Genomic DNA, 13,029 nt, shown 5'->3' on the forward strand with positions numbered 1-13,029 from the left:
CCAGTGACTAGTGGTGTTCTGCAAGAGTCGGTGTTGGGACTGCTTTTTATGCTGTATATAAATGACTTAGATGATGGAATAGATGGTTTTGTTGCCAGGTTTGCAGATAATACAAAGATTGGTGGAGGGGCAGGTAGTGTTGAGGAAATAGAAAGGATGCAGAAGGATTTAGACAGATTAGGAGATTGGGCAAGAGAGTGGCAATTGAAATACAATGTTGGAAAATGCATGGTCATGCACTTTGGTAGTAAAAATAAATGTGTAGACTACTTTCTAAATGGGGAGAAAATCCAGAAATCTGAGATGCAGATGGACTTGGGAGTCCTTGTACAGAACTCCCTTAAGTTTAACTTACAAATTGAGTTGGTGGTGAGGAAGGCAAATGCTATGTTCGCATTCATTTCAAGCGGTCTAGAATACAAGAGCAAGGATGTGATGCTGAGGCTTTATAAGGCACTGGTGAGGCCTCACCTTGAGTATTGTGAACAGTTTTGGGCTCCTCATCTTAGAAAAGACGTGCTGGCATTGGAGAGGGTTCAGAGGAGGTTCAGAAGGATGATTCTGGGAGTGAAAGGGTTGTCATATGAGGAATGTTTGATGGCTCTGTCTGTACTTGCTGGAATTCAGAAGGATGTGAGGGGAATCTCATTGAAACCTTTTGAATGTTGAAAGGCCTAGACAGAGTAGATGTGGAAAGGATGTTTCCCATGGTGGGAGAGTCTAGGCCAAGAGGGCACAGCCTCAGGATAGAAGAGCGCCTTTCAAAACAGAGATGCGGAGAAATTTCTTTAGCCAAAGGGTGGTGAATTTGTGGAATTGTTTGCCACATGCAGCTGTGGAGGCCAGGTCGTTGGGCAGAGATTGATAGGTTCTTGATTGGACGTGGCATCAAAGGATACGGGAAGAAGGCTGGGAACTGGGGTTGAGGAGGATCAGCCATGGTCAAATGGTGGAGCAGACTCGATGGGCCAAATGGCCTAATTCTGCTCCTATGTCTTATGTATAATGTAGAGTGTCTGTACTGACCCCCCACCCCCCCACAGGACGGGGGCTTGTGTACAGAGTTACAGAGCAACATCGAGCAGCTCCAGGCCGAGTGTGAGAGGCTGAACCAGACGACCAGTCGGCTGATCCAGGATGATCAGAAACAACAGAGCAACATCCAGGTGGGGTGGGGGGTGTCCATACCTGATACCCCTCCCTGACCTGATCCGTCACCCTTCCCCCATCCCCCCCTGCATCTGGACCCGATGTCACCTCTCCCCACGTACCGACCTATTGACCATTTCCTGACCTGTCGGTTCCCTCCTTCTCTTCTCCGACCCATCACCACTCCCCCTCATGTCTCCCTTGCAATTCTCCGACTCACCTTCACTCCGACCGCTGTCGACTCCCCCCCTCCCCCCCCCCCAGTCGAACAGTAACCTCTACTTCCTGTTTTAGTCTCTGTTTGACTCGCTCGGCCGCCTTGAGACCAAGTGTGGAGAAAGGGTGAGTGAGTGGGGCGGTTATGTGGGTTGAGCAGTGGGGTGTAGGAGGGGTGAGTATGAGTGGGGGACAGTGAGGAGGGGGTGGTAATTGGGAGACAATGAGGGATTCGGAGTGATTGAAGTCAGTAGCAGATTGATCCTCCAGTGACTCTTTATGTTCACAGTTCCCTCCCGTCAACTCTCCAAGTGAGGGTGGTGGGGCTTTAGGTCAAGGGTCAGGTTCAGATTGGTGGGGTTGGAGGGTGCGGATCAGTGGGGTGAGAGTTGAGGTGGAGGTCAGCTGTGACTGATGGATTCTCTGTTTATGCCCACCCCAGCTCCAGATGGATGCAGTGACGGAGCAAGTGAATCGCATGATGGAGTCTCTGCTCAACAAACTCTGTGCCCATGAGAAGGACTGGAACCGCATCTTGCAGCAGCTCAGCGCAGAGATGGAGTGCAAGGTAACCCCATCCCCACTGTCACCCCACCCCTACGATCATCTCCTTCCTCTATGGTCATCTGGTCTCCTCCCCAATCCCACAGTCAAATGCTGTTCCCTCCCCCACCATCATCTCCTGTTCACCTCACCTCATTTATCTTCTTTCCTCTCCCCACATCATCCCCTGTCCCCTCCCCCATGGTCAGCCCCAGTCCCCTGTCCCCACCCCCACAATCAGCCCCAGTCCCCTGTCCCCACTCCCACAGTCAGTCCCAGTCCCCTGTCCCCACACCCACAGTCAGCCCTTGTCCCTGGTTTCCACCCCCATGATCACCACCTGTCCACTCCCACTCCCCAACAGTCATCCCTCTCTCCCACATTCCTTCCTTCCCCTCAAAACCCCTCCCTTCCCACCCATCTCTCCCTCTCTCTCTCTCCAACAGCTGCTCCTACTCTCCCGGTGACTAACGTGCACTATCTCCCACTGATGGACACTCTCTTGCTGATAGATGTTCATTTGTTCTCTCTCTCTCTCTCTCGCTCTCTCTCCTGGTGACTGACACTCTCCATTCCTGTAGCTGGACCGGATTGAACTGGAGCCATTGAAGAAGCAGCTGGAGGAGCGATGGAGGAAATTCCGGAAACTACTACAGACCCCCCAAGGGACAGAGGAGGGAGCTGCTGTGCTCAGGAAGTGAGTGATGTCCCATCTAATAGACCAGCCCACTCCTTCCCTACCCAACCACCCATACTCTCTGACTGTCCCTGCCCAACCATACCCCCTATTTCCCGTCACCCCAGCTCTGCCGTGTTCCACCTCCCAGACACAGTTTTCCCTGCCCCCTCCCAGTTACCCCATTCCTGCTGCGTCTTCCCCACCACGTGCTCTGACCCTCACCCTCTATCCCTCCCTCCCCACAGGCAGCTCATCAGTCATTTCCACTGCCTCTCGTGTGATCGGCCGCTGGACATCAGGATGCCCTGCACTCCGTGAGTATCGAGGCTCCTACTCAGCCCTACAACACTAACAGCTGGGGTTTCCCCTAAGCTCTGCGAAGTAGCCCTGAGTTTGATCACGAGCTCTGGAACTGTCTGTGTGGAGTCTGCATGTTCCCCTGTGACCACAAGGGTGTCTTGTGACCTCTGGGTGCTCCAATTTTCTGCCAAGTCATTTCATCATGGCCGATCCAATTTTCTTCTCAGCCCTGATCTCCTGCCTTCTCCCCGTATCCCTTAATGCTCTGACTAATGAGGAATCTATCAACCACTTCCTTAAATATGCATACTGACTTCACCTCCACAGCTGCTTGTGGCAAAGAATTCCACAGATTCGCCACTCTGGCTATAGAAATTCCTCCTCATCTCCATTCTAAAAGGATGCCCCTCTATTCTGAGACTGTGTACTCTGGTCTTGGATTCCCCTACCATAGGAAACATCCTCTCCACATATCAAGGGCTTTCACCATACGATGGGCTTCAATGAGTTTACTCCTCATTCTTCTGAATTCTAGGGAATACAAGTCCAGAGCCATCAAACACTTCATGGGCATATCCTGCCATTCAAGCCTGGAATCGTTTTTGTGAACCTCCTTTGAACCTTCTCCAGATTCAGAATGTCCTTTCTAAGATAAGGGCCCAAAACTGCTCAAAGTACCCAGAGAGGCTTCACCAGAACTTTATAAAGTTTCAACATTACACCCTTGCTTTTATATTCTAGTCCTCTTGAAATGAATGCCAACATCACATTTGCCTTCTTCACCACAGACTCAACCTACAAGTTAACCTTTAAAGAATCCTGAACAAGGACTCCCAAGTCACTTTGTACCTCCGTTTTTTGTATTTTCTTTCCATTTTGAAAATAGTCTACCCTTTCATTTCTTTACCAAAGTGCATGACATTAAATTTCACTTGCCACTTCTTTGCCCATTCTTCTAATCTGAAATCAAGATTTTCTGTAGCCTATTTACTTCCTGAAAACTACCTGCCCCTCCACCTATCTTCTTATCATTGGCAAGCTTTGCAACAAAACCATCAATTCCATCATCCAAATCATTGACATACAGTGTAAAAACAATCGGTCCTAAAACAAACCCCTGTGGAACATCACTAGTCACCAGCAGCCAACCAGAAAAGGCCTCCTTTATTCCCACTCTTTTCTTCCTGCCAATCAGCCACTGCTGGTATCTTTCCTGTAATACCATGGGCTCATAACTTGTTAAGCAGACTCATGCATGGCACCTTGTCAAAGACTTTCTCAAAAGTGAGGTACACAACATCAACCGATTGTCCCTTGTCTATCCTTCTTCAAAGAATTTCAACAGATTTGTCAAGCAAGATTTTCTTCTGAGGAAACCATACTGACTATGGCCTGTTTTATCATGTGCCTTCAAGTACCCTGAGAATTTATCCTTGATAATCAACTCCAACATCTTCCCAACCACTGAGGTCAACTAACTGGCCTTCTGCCTCTCTCCCTTCTTGAAGAATGGAGTGACATTTGCAATTTTCCAGTCTTCCAGAGCCATTCCAGAACCTAGTGATTCTTGAAAGATCATTACTAATAAAGAAACATAGAAAACCTACAGTACATACAGGCCCTTCAGCCCACAAAGTTGTGCCGAACATGTCCCTACCTTAGAAATTACTATGTTTACCTATAGCCCTCTATTTTTCTAAGCTCCATGTACCTATCCAAAAGTCTTTTAAAAGACCCTATCGTATCCACCTCCACCACCGTTGCCTGCAGCCCATTCCACACACTCGCCACTCTCTGAGTAAAAACCTTATCCCTGACATCTCCTCTGTACCTACTCCCCAGCATCTTAAACCTGTGTCCTCTTGTAGCACCCATTTTAGCCCTGGGAAAAAGCCTCTGACTATCCACACGATCAATGCCTCTCATCATCTTATACACCTCTGTCAGGTCACCTCTCATCCTCCATCGCTCCAAGGAGACAAGGCCGAGTTCACTCAACCTATTCTCATAAGGCATGTTCCCCAATCCAGGCAACATCCTTGTAAATCTCCTCTGCACCCTTTCTATGGATTCCACATCCTTCCTGTAGTGAGGAGACCAGAACTGAGCACAGTACTCCAAGTGGGGTCTGACCAGGGTCTGATACAGCTGCAACATTTCCTCTCGGCTCCTAAATTCAATTCCACGATCCCATGCCTCTTTACTTTCTCAATAAGCCTTGCATGGGGTACCTTATCAAATGCCTTGTTGAAATCCATATCCACTACATCTACTGTTCTTCCTTCATCAATGTGTTTAGTCACATCCTCAAAAAATTCAATCAGGCTTGTAAGGCATGACCTGCCCTTGACAAAGCCATGCTGACTATTCCTAATCATATCTTACCTCTCCAAATTTTCATAAATCCTGCCTCTCAGGATCTTCTCCATCAACTTACCAACAACTGAAGTAAGACTCACTGGTTTATAATTTCCTGGGCTATCTCTACTCCCCTTCTTGAATAAAGGAAAAACATCTGCAACTCTCTGTAGATAATCCCTCCAGGGCGTCCACCTTTTCTGCAACCATGACACTATCTTTGATCAACAGTGCCACAACCCCACCTCTTTTGCCTCCCTCCCTGTCCTTTCTGAAACATCTAAAACCCGCCACTTGAAGTAACCATTCATGTCCCTGAGCCATCCAAATTTCTGTAATGTCCACCACATCATATCTCCAAGTACTGATCCACGCTCTAAGCTCATCCGCTTTGTTCACAACACTCCTTGTGTTAAAATAGACACATCTCAAACCTTTGGTCTGGGCGCGTCCTTTCTCTATCACCTGCCTATCCTCCCTCTCGCACTGTCTACAAGCTTTCTCTATTTGTGAGCCAACCTCCTCTTCCCCAGTCTCTTCAGTTCGGTTTCCACCTCCCAACAATTCTAGTTTAAACTCTCCCTAGTAGCCTTAGCAAACTTCCCCGCCAGGATATTGGTCCCCCTGGGATTCAACTGCAACCTCTTCTTTTTGTACAGGTCACACCTGCCCCAAAAGAAGTCCCAATAATCCAGAAGTCTGAATCCCTGCCCCCTGCTCCAATCCCTCAGCCATGCATTTATCCTCCATCTCATTCTATTCCTATTCTCACTGTCGTGTGGCACAGGCAGTAATCCCGAGATTACTACCTTTGCGGTCCTGCTTCTCAACTTCCTGCATAACTCCCTGTAGTCTTTTTTCAGGACCTCTTCCCTTTTCCTACCTATGTCATTGATACCAATATGTACCATGACCTTTGGCTGTTCTCCCTCCCACTGCAGGATATCTTGGACGTGATCCGAAACATCCTGGATCCTGGCACCTGGGAGGCAAACTACCATCCTGCGTCCTGAGTTTCTTTCCTGCGTCCACAAAATTGCCTGTTTGATCCCCTAACTATAGAGTCCCCTATCACTACTGTCTTCCTCTTCCCTTCCCTACCCTTTTGAGCCACAGGGCCGGACTCTGTGCCAGAGGCACGGCCACTGTTGCTTCCCCCAGGTAGGCTGTCCCCCCCCTCAACGGTACTCAAACAGGAGTACTTATTGTCAAAGGGTACAGCCACTGGGGTACTCTCTAGTACTGACTCTTCCCCTTCCCCCTCCTGACTGTGACCCACCTGTCTGCCTCCCATGGCCCTGGTGTGACCACCTGCCTGTAACTCCTCTCTATCAACTCCTCACTCTTCCTGACCAGACGAAGGTCATCAAGCTGCAGCTCCAGTTCCCTAACATGGTCCCTTAGGAGCTGCAGCTCGGCACACCTGGCGCAAATGTGGACTTCCGGGAGGCTAGGAGACTCCAGGACCTCCCACATCTGACACTGAGAACAACAAGCTGCCCTCACACTCATATTTCCCCGTTTCCTCAAATAACAGGAAAAACTGAAACCTAAACCTACCTTGCCTTGCCCGTTTCCGCCTAAGCCCGTTGAGCCCAAGCGCTTAAGCCTTCACTCTGTTCCCGGCTCACTCCACTGCTCACAAACGCCATTGCCCGCTGTATAAGGCTGTGTCCTTTTTAAATCTTCCCCGCTTCACTGCCCGACGTCACACGCCTGTGCAGTCCCGCCGCTCTTGACTCTGATGAGAAGAAGAAAAAATCAAAATGGCTCCCGCCGCACTCCCGTTCTGATCCTTTGACTTCCTTCTCCAAATGGAACCCGAATCAGGATTTCTGCCCTTTTTAAATCTTCCCCGCTTCACTGCCCGACATCACAATTCCCACATGAGGCTCCTTACCAAGTTAAGAGCCCATGCTATTACAGGGAAAATGCTAACATAGTTAGAGCATTGGCTTATTGGTAGGAAGCAGCAAGTGGGAATAAAAGGATCTTTTTCTGATTGGCTGCCGGTGACTAGTGGTGTTCTGCAGTGGTCATTGTTGGGACCACTTATTTTTATGCTGCATGTCAGTGACTTAGATGATGGAACAGATGGCTTTGTTGCCAATGAAGATTAGTGGAGGAAACAGGTAGGATGCAGAAGGACTTAGACAGATTAAAAGAATGGGCAAGAGGGTGGCAAATGAAATACAATGTTGGAAAATGCATGGTCATGCACTTGGGTAGTAGAAATAAATTTGCAGACTATTTTCTAAATGGGGAGAAAATCCAGAAATCTGAGATGCAAAGGGACTTGGGAGTCCTTGTGCAGAACACCTTGAAGGTACTTGGGTGTCATTGTGCAGAATCTCCTAAAGGTTAACTTGCGGGTTGAGTTGATGTTGAGGAAGGCAAGTTCAATGTTAGCATTTACTTCAAGAGGTCTAGAATACAAGAGCAGGGATGTGATGCTGAGGCTTTATAAGGCACTGGTGAGGCCTCACCTTGAGTATTGTGAACAGTTTTGGGCTGCTCTTCTAAGAAGAGATGTGCTGGCATTGGAGAGGGTCCAGAGGAGGTTCACAAGGATGATTCTGGGAATGAAAGGGTTATCAAATGAGGAACGTTTGATGGCTCTGGGTCTGTACTTGCTGTAATTTAGAAGGATAAGGGGGGAATCTAATTGAAACCTTTCAAATGTTGAAAGGCCTGAATAGAGTAGATGTGGAAAAGACATTTCCCATGTGTGTGATTCTAGGTCAAGAGGGCACAGCCTCAGGATAGAGGGGCATCCATTTAAAACAGATGTGGAGTAATTTCTTTAGCCAGAGAGTGGTGAATTTGTGGAATTTGTTGCCATAGGCAGCGTGGAGGCAAGGTTGTTAGGTGTACAAGGCAGATATTGATAGGCTCTTGATTGGACATGGCATCAAAGATTACTGGGAGAAGGTCGGGGTGTGAGGCTGAGTAGGGGGAAAATGGATCAGCCATGATTGTATGGTGGAGCAGACTCGATGGGCCAAATGACCTAATTCTGTTCCTATGTCTTATGGTATTCTATCTTTACCTTCTTTCCTTCTTAATTACTTTTCTAGTTGCCTTCTTTTGGTTTTTAGATGCTTCCCAATCCTCTAACTTCCCACTAATTTTTGCTGTTATGCTGGCTTTGACTTCTCTAGTTAGCCACAGTTGTGTCATCTTTCCTTTAGAATAATTCTTCCTCTTTGTGATGTATATATCCTGTGCCTTCTGAAATGCATCCAGAAATTCCAGCTGTGCCATCATCCCTGCCAGTGTTCTTTTTCAATTAGTTCTGGCTAATTCCTCTCCCACGCCTCTGCATTTTCCTTTACTCCACTGTAATACTGATCCATCTGACTTTATCTTCTCCTTCTCAAATTTCAGGGTGAATTTGATCATATTATGATCACTTGCCCCTAAGTGTTCTTTTGCCTTAAGGTCTCTTAAGCAATTTCAGTTTATTGCACAACACCCAATCCAGAATAGCTGATCCCCTGGTGGACTCAACCACAAACTGCTCTAAAAAGCCATCTCATAAAAACTCTAGAAATTCCTCTTCCTGGAACCCACACCAGCCTGACTTTCCCAATCTACCTGCAAATTGAAATCCCCTGTGACTATTGAAACATAGCCCTTTTGGCATGCATTTTCTATCTCCTGTTATAATTTGTAGACCAGATCTTTACTACTGTTTGGGGGGGGGGGGGGGCGGTCTTTATACTAATCCCATCAGAATCTTTTTACCCTTGCATTTCCTTTGCTCTATCCACAACGTTTCAATGCCTTCTGATCCTATGTCACCTCTTTCTAATGATTTGATTTCATTTTTTACCAACAGAGCAGCACCGGCTTCTCTGCTTTCCTGCCTATCCTCTCAATACAATGTGTATCCCTGAACATTAAGCTTCCAGCTATAACCTTTCCGCCATGATCCAGTGATGCCTACACCATCATACGTGCCAATTTGCAACTGTGCTGCGAGTTCATCTACCTTATTCCGTGTACTGTGTGCTGTCCATGCCCCTACCACCTCAGAGGCAGCAGGCCATCCGGGTATCTCTATTACACCCACAGAACCTCGTCTCTATTCCTTTCACTAAAGGATCTCTTATCACCACTGCAATCCTCTTCAACTCTCTACTCTTCTGAGCCACAGAACCAGACTCAGTGCCAGAGTCCTGGTAGGTCGTCCCCCTCAATTGTATCTAAAGTTGTATACTTGGTATTAAGGGGAATGGCCACTCACTGTGCATTTTTTCTCCTTCCCTTGACAGTCACCCAGTAAACTGTCTTCTGCAATCTAGGGGTACTATCTTCCTGTAGCTCCTATGTATCAGCTCCTCATTCTCCTGTTTGAGTCAAAAGTAATTGACTGGGAGGTCAACTCGAGGTCTCCCAGACTTCCTACATACAACCCACAGTACAAGACACTGCCCTGGAGCCATCCTCACTGCACTACTATGGCCTAACAGACGAGAAATGAAGAAATCAGAATCAGAATCAGGTTTATTATCACTGGCATGTGACCTGAAATTTGTTAACCTAGCAGCAGCAGTTCACTGCAATACATAATCCAGCAGAGAGAAAAAATAATAATAATAAATAAAATAAAACATTATAAACAAGTAAATCAATTATGTATATTGAATAGATTTTTTAAAATGTGCAAAAACAGAAATACTGTATATTAAAAAAGTGAGGTGGTGTCCAAAGCTTCAGTGTCCATTTAAGAATCGGATGGCAGAGGGGAAGAAGCTGTTCCTGAATCGCTGAGTGTGTGCCTTCAGGCTTCTATACCTCCTACCTGATGGTAACAGTGAGAAAAGGGCATGCCCTGGGTGTTGGAGGTCCTTAATAATTGACACTGCCTTTCCGAGACACTGCTCCCTAAAGCCATCTTAAACACTGGCACACTCAAAAGAATGGCTCCTCTGCTTGTACTTGTCTTTTGCCTCTGTTGTACAGATTGAGTCCATCTCCTGAGTAAGTACAGTTGCAAAAAAAACTCCATTAAGGATCTTCCCCATCTCTTTCAACTCCACGTATTGATGACCATTCTGATCTTCAGAGGACCAATTTTGACCCTTGTTATCCTTTTGTTCTTAGTATATCTGTAGAAGACCTTGGCTTTCTCCTTCATCTTGTCTGCCAGAGAAACCTCATGTACACTTTCAGTCCTCCTAATCTTGGTGTGCCAGTGTGAAGCCAATGATTGGGGAATGTCTGGGGAGGTCAGAAGGTGCCAGGGTGTGGTTGGGTGTTGGGGTATGTTGGGGAGGGATTGGGGGGTGCTGGGTGAGATCTGAGTGTGCTGGGGTGGGGTCAATGGTTGGAGATTGATGGGTTGAGGTCAGAGGATATCAAGATGTGTTGAAGAAGGATTGGGAGTCAGGGATGGCCATGGTAGGGATCGAGTGTGTTGGGGAGGGGTCATGTGTGTCAATCTGGTACTGGGGTCGGAGGCCATGGAGTACTGGGCAGCTGCTCACTGTCTTTCTGTCTCTACAGGAACATGGGTTCCCTGCCGTCACCTAACCATGCGAGCAGCGGGCACCGGTCACAGCGCCCAGATGCTGACCTGGCACGACGCAGGAGCAAGGGGTGTGTGAACTCGCTGACTTTGTGGTGTGAGGGCTGGTGTCCATTTCCCCTCCCCTCTGTACTGGTCACAACCCCCTCCCCCTGGAATGGGCTGGGCAGTGTGGGTACAGCTATTAAACCTGACCGCCTCCCAGCAGTGACAAATAGTAGAGAGCCCTGGGTGTGTCTGCCATTTGTTTTTCTTTTTACAAACATACAAAATGTTATTTAACTACAAAAGACATTCAAAGATTAGGGGTTACAATACCGTGAATTCAGATTTAAATACAGTTATTACCATCTCTAACAAATTCAATTGCCTGGGAGTGGGGGAGTACCATTGTCACACACTGTGTCAAGCCCTGCACTCAGTGTGGTGTTTATACACCCCACACACTCACTCCTGACATATTCACTGCTAACACATTACTCTCACTCACTGTTATACACAGCTCACACACTCACATTCATTCTCACTGGTTATATACCGTTACTGGGCTCAATAACTTTACTGTATGTTTTTTATAGACCGCCCAACAGTAACAGGGATATCGAGGAGCAGATAGGGAAACAGATCCTGGAAAGGTGTAATAATAACAGAGTTGTCATGATGGGAGATTTTAATTTCCTAAATATCGACTGGCATCTCCCTAGAGCAAGGGGTTTAGATGGGGTGTAGTTTGTAATGTGTGTTCAGGAAGGTTTCTTGACACAATATGCCTACAAGAGGAGAGGCAGTACTTGATTTGGTATTGGGAAATGAACCTGGTTGGGTGTCAGATCTCTCAGTGGGAGAGCATTTTGGAGATAGTGATGACAATTCCATCTCCATTATAATAGCATTGGAGAGAGATAGGAACAGACAAGTTAGAAAAGCATTTAATTTGAGTAAGTGGAATTATGAGGCTATCAGGCAGGAAATTGGAAACTTAAACTGGAAACAGATGTTCTCAAGGAGAAGTATGGAAGAAATGTGGCAAACATTCAGGGGATATTTGTATGGAATTCTGCATAGGTACGTTCCAATGAGACAGGGAAGTTATGGTAGGGTACAGGAACCGTGGTGTACAAAGGTTGTTGTAAATCTAGTCAATAAGAAAAGAAAAGCTTACAAAAGGGTTAGAGAGCTCAGTAATGTTAACGATCTAGAAGAATATAAGGCTAACAGGAAAGAGCTTAAGAAGGAAATTAGGAGAGCCAGAAGGGGCCATGAGAAGGCCTTGGTGGGCAGGATTAAGGAAAACCCCAAGGTATTCTATAAGTATGTGAAGAGCAAGAGGATAAGACATGAAAGAATAGGACCTATCAAGTGTAACAATGGGAAAGTGTGTATGGAACTGGAGAAAATAGAAGAGGTACGCAATGAATACTTTACTTCAGTATTTACTACCGAAAAGGATCTTGGTGATAGTAGAGATTACTTGCAGCAGATTGAAAAGCTTGAGCATGTAGACATTAAGAAAGAGGATGTGCTGGAGCGCTTAGAAAAAGCATCAAGTTGGATAAGTCACTGGGACTGGATGAGATGTATTCCAGGCTGCTGTGGGAGGCAAGGGAGGAGATTGCTGTTCCTCTGGCGATGATCTTCACATCATCAATGGGGACGGGAGAGATTCCGGAGGATTGGAGGGTTGCAGATGTTTTTCCATTATTCAAGAAAGGGAGTAGAGAGAGCCCAGGAAATTATAGACCTGTGAGTCTTACCTCAGTGACTGGTAAGTTGATGGAGAAGATCCTGAGAGGCAGGATTTGTGAAAATTTGGAGAGGTAAAATATGATTAGGAATAGTCAGCATGGCTTGGTCAAGGGCAGGTCATGCCTTACAAGCCTGACTGAATTTTTTGAGGATGTGACTAAACACATTGATGAAGGAAGAGCAGTAGATACAGTGTATATGGATTTCAGCAAGGCATTTGATAAGGTTCCCCATGCAAGGCTTATTGAGAAAATAAGGAGGCATGGGATCCAAGAGGACATTGCATTGTGGATCAAGAACTGGCTTGCCCATAGAGGGCAAAGTGTGGTTGTAGACGGGTCATATTCTGCATGGAGGTCGGTCACCAGTGGAGTGCCTCAGGGATCTGTTCTGGGACTCTTACTCATCATGATCTTTATAAATGACTTGGATGAGGAAGTGGAGGGATGAGTTAGTAAGTTTGCTGATGACACAAAGGTTGTTGCTGTTGTGGATAGTGTGGAGG

The 13,029-nt window shown here is 46.7% G+C and overlaps 1 protein-coding gene across 3 annotated transcripts in view; it reads left to right on the top strand.

Moving 5' to 3' along the window:
• The window catches only part of LOC140714843 (uncharacterized), a 76,419-nt gene that overhangs the window by 41,348 nt on the left and 22,042 nt on the right, over nucleotides 1-13,029 (top strand). For 2 of the 3 annotated variants that reach the window (XM_073026502.1, XM_073026504.1), the window contains 6 exons: nucleotides 1,044-1,166; nucleotides 1,444-1,491; nucleotides 1,808-1,933; nucleotides 2,490-2,605; nucleotides 2,833-2,901; nucleotides 10,757-10,849. In XM_073026502.1, the coding sequence (XP_072882603.1) occupies nucleotides 1,044-1,166; nucleotides 1,444-1,491; nucleotides 1,808-1,933; nucleotides 2,490-2,605; nucleotides 2,833-2,901; nucleotides 10,757-10,849 (575 nt within the window). The remainder of the gene's footprint in view (nucleotides 1-1,043; nucleotides 1,167-1,443; nucleotides 1,492-1,807; nucleotides 1,934-2,489; nucleotides 2,606-2,832; nucleotides 2,902-10,756; nucleotides 10,850-13,029) is intronic. The other variant, XM_073026503.1, reaches the window with a different exon arrangement.

This window comes from Hemitrygon akajei, chromosome 22 (genome assembly GCF_048418815.1).
Source record: "Hemitrygon akajei chromosome 22, sHemAka1.3, whole genome shotgun sequence".
NCBI lineage: Eukaryota > Metazoa > Chordata > Chondrichthyes > Myliobatiformes > Dasyatidae > Hemitrygon > Hemitrygon akajei.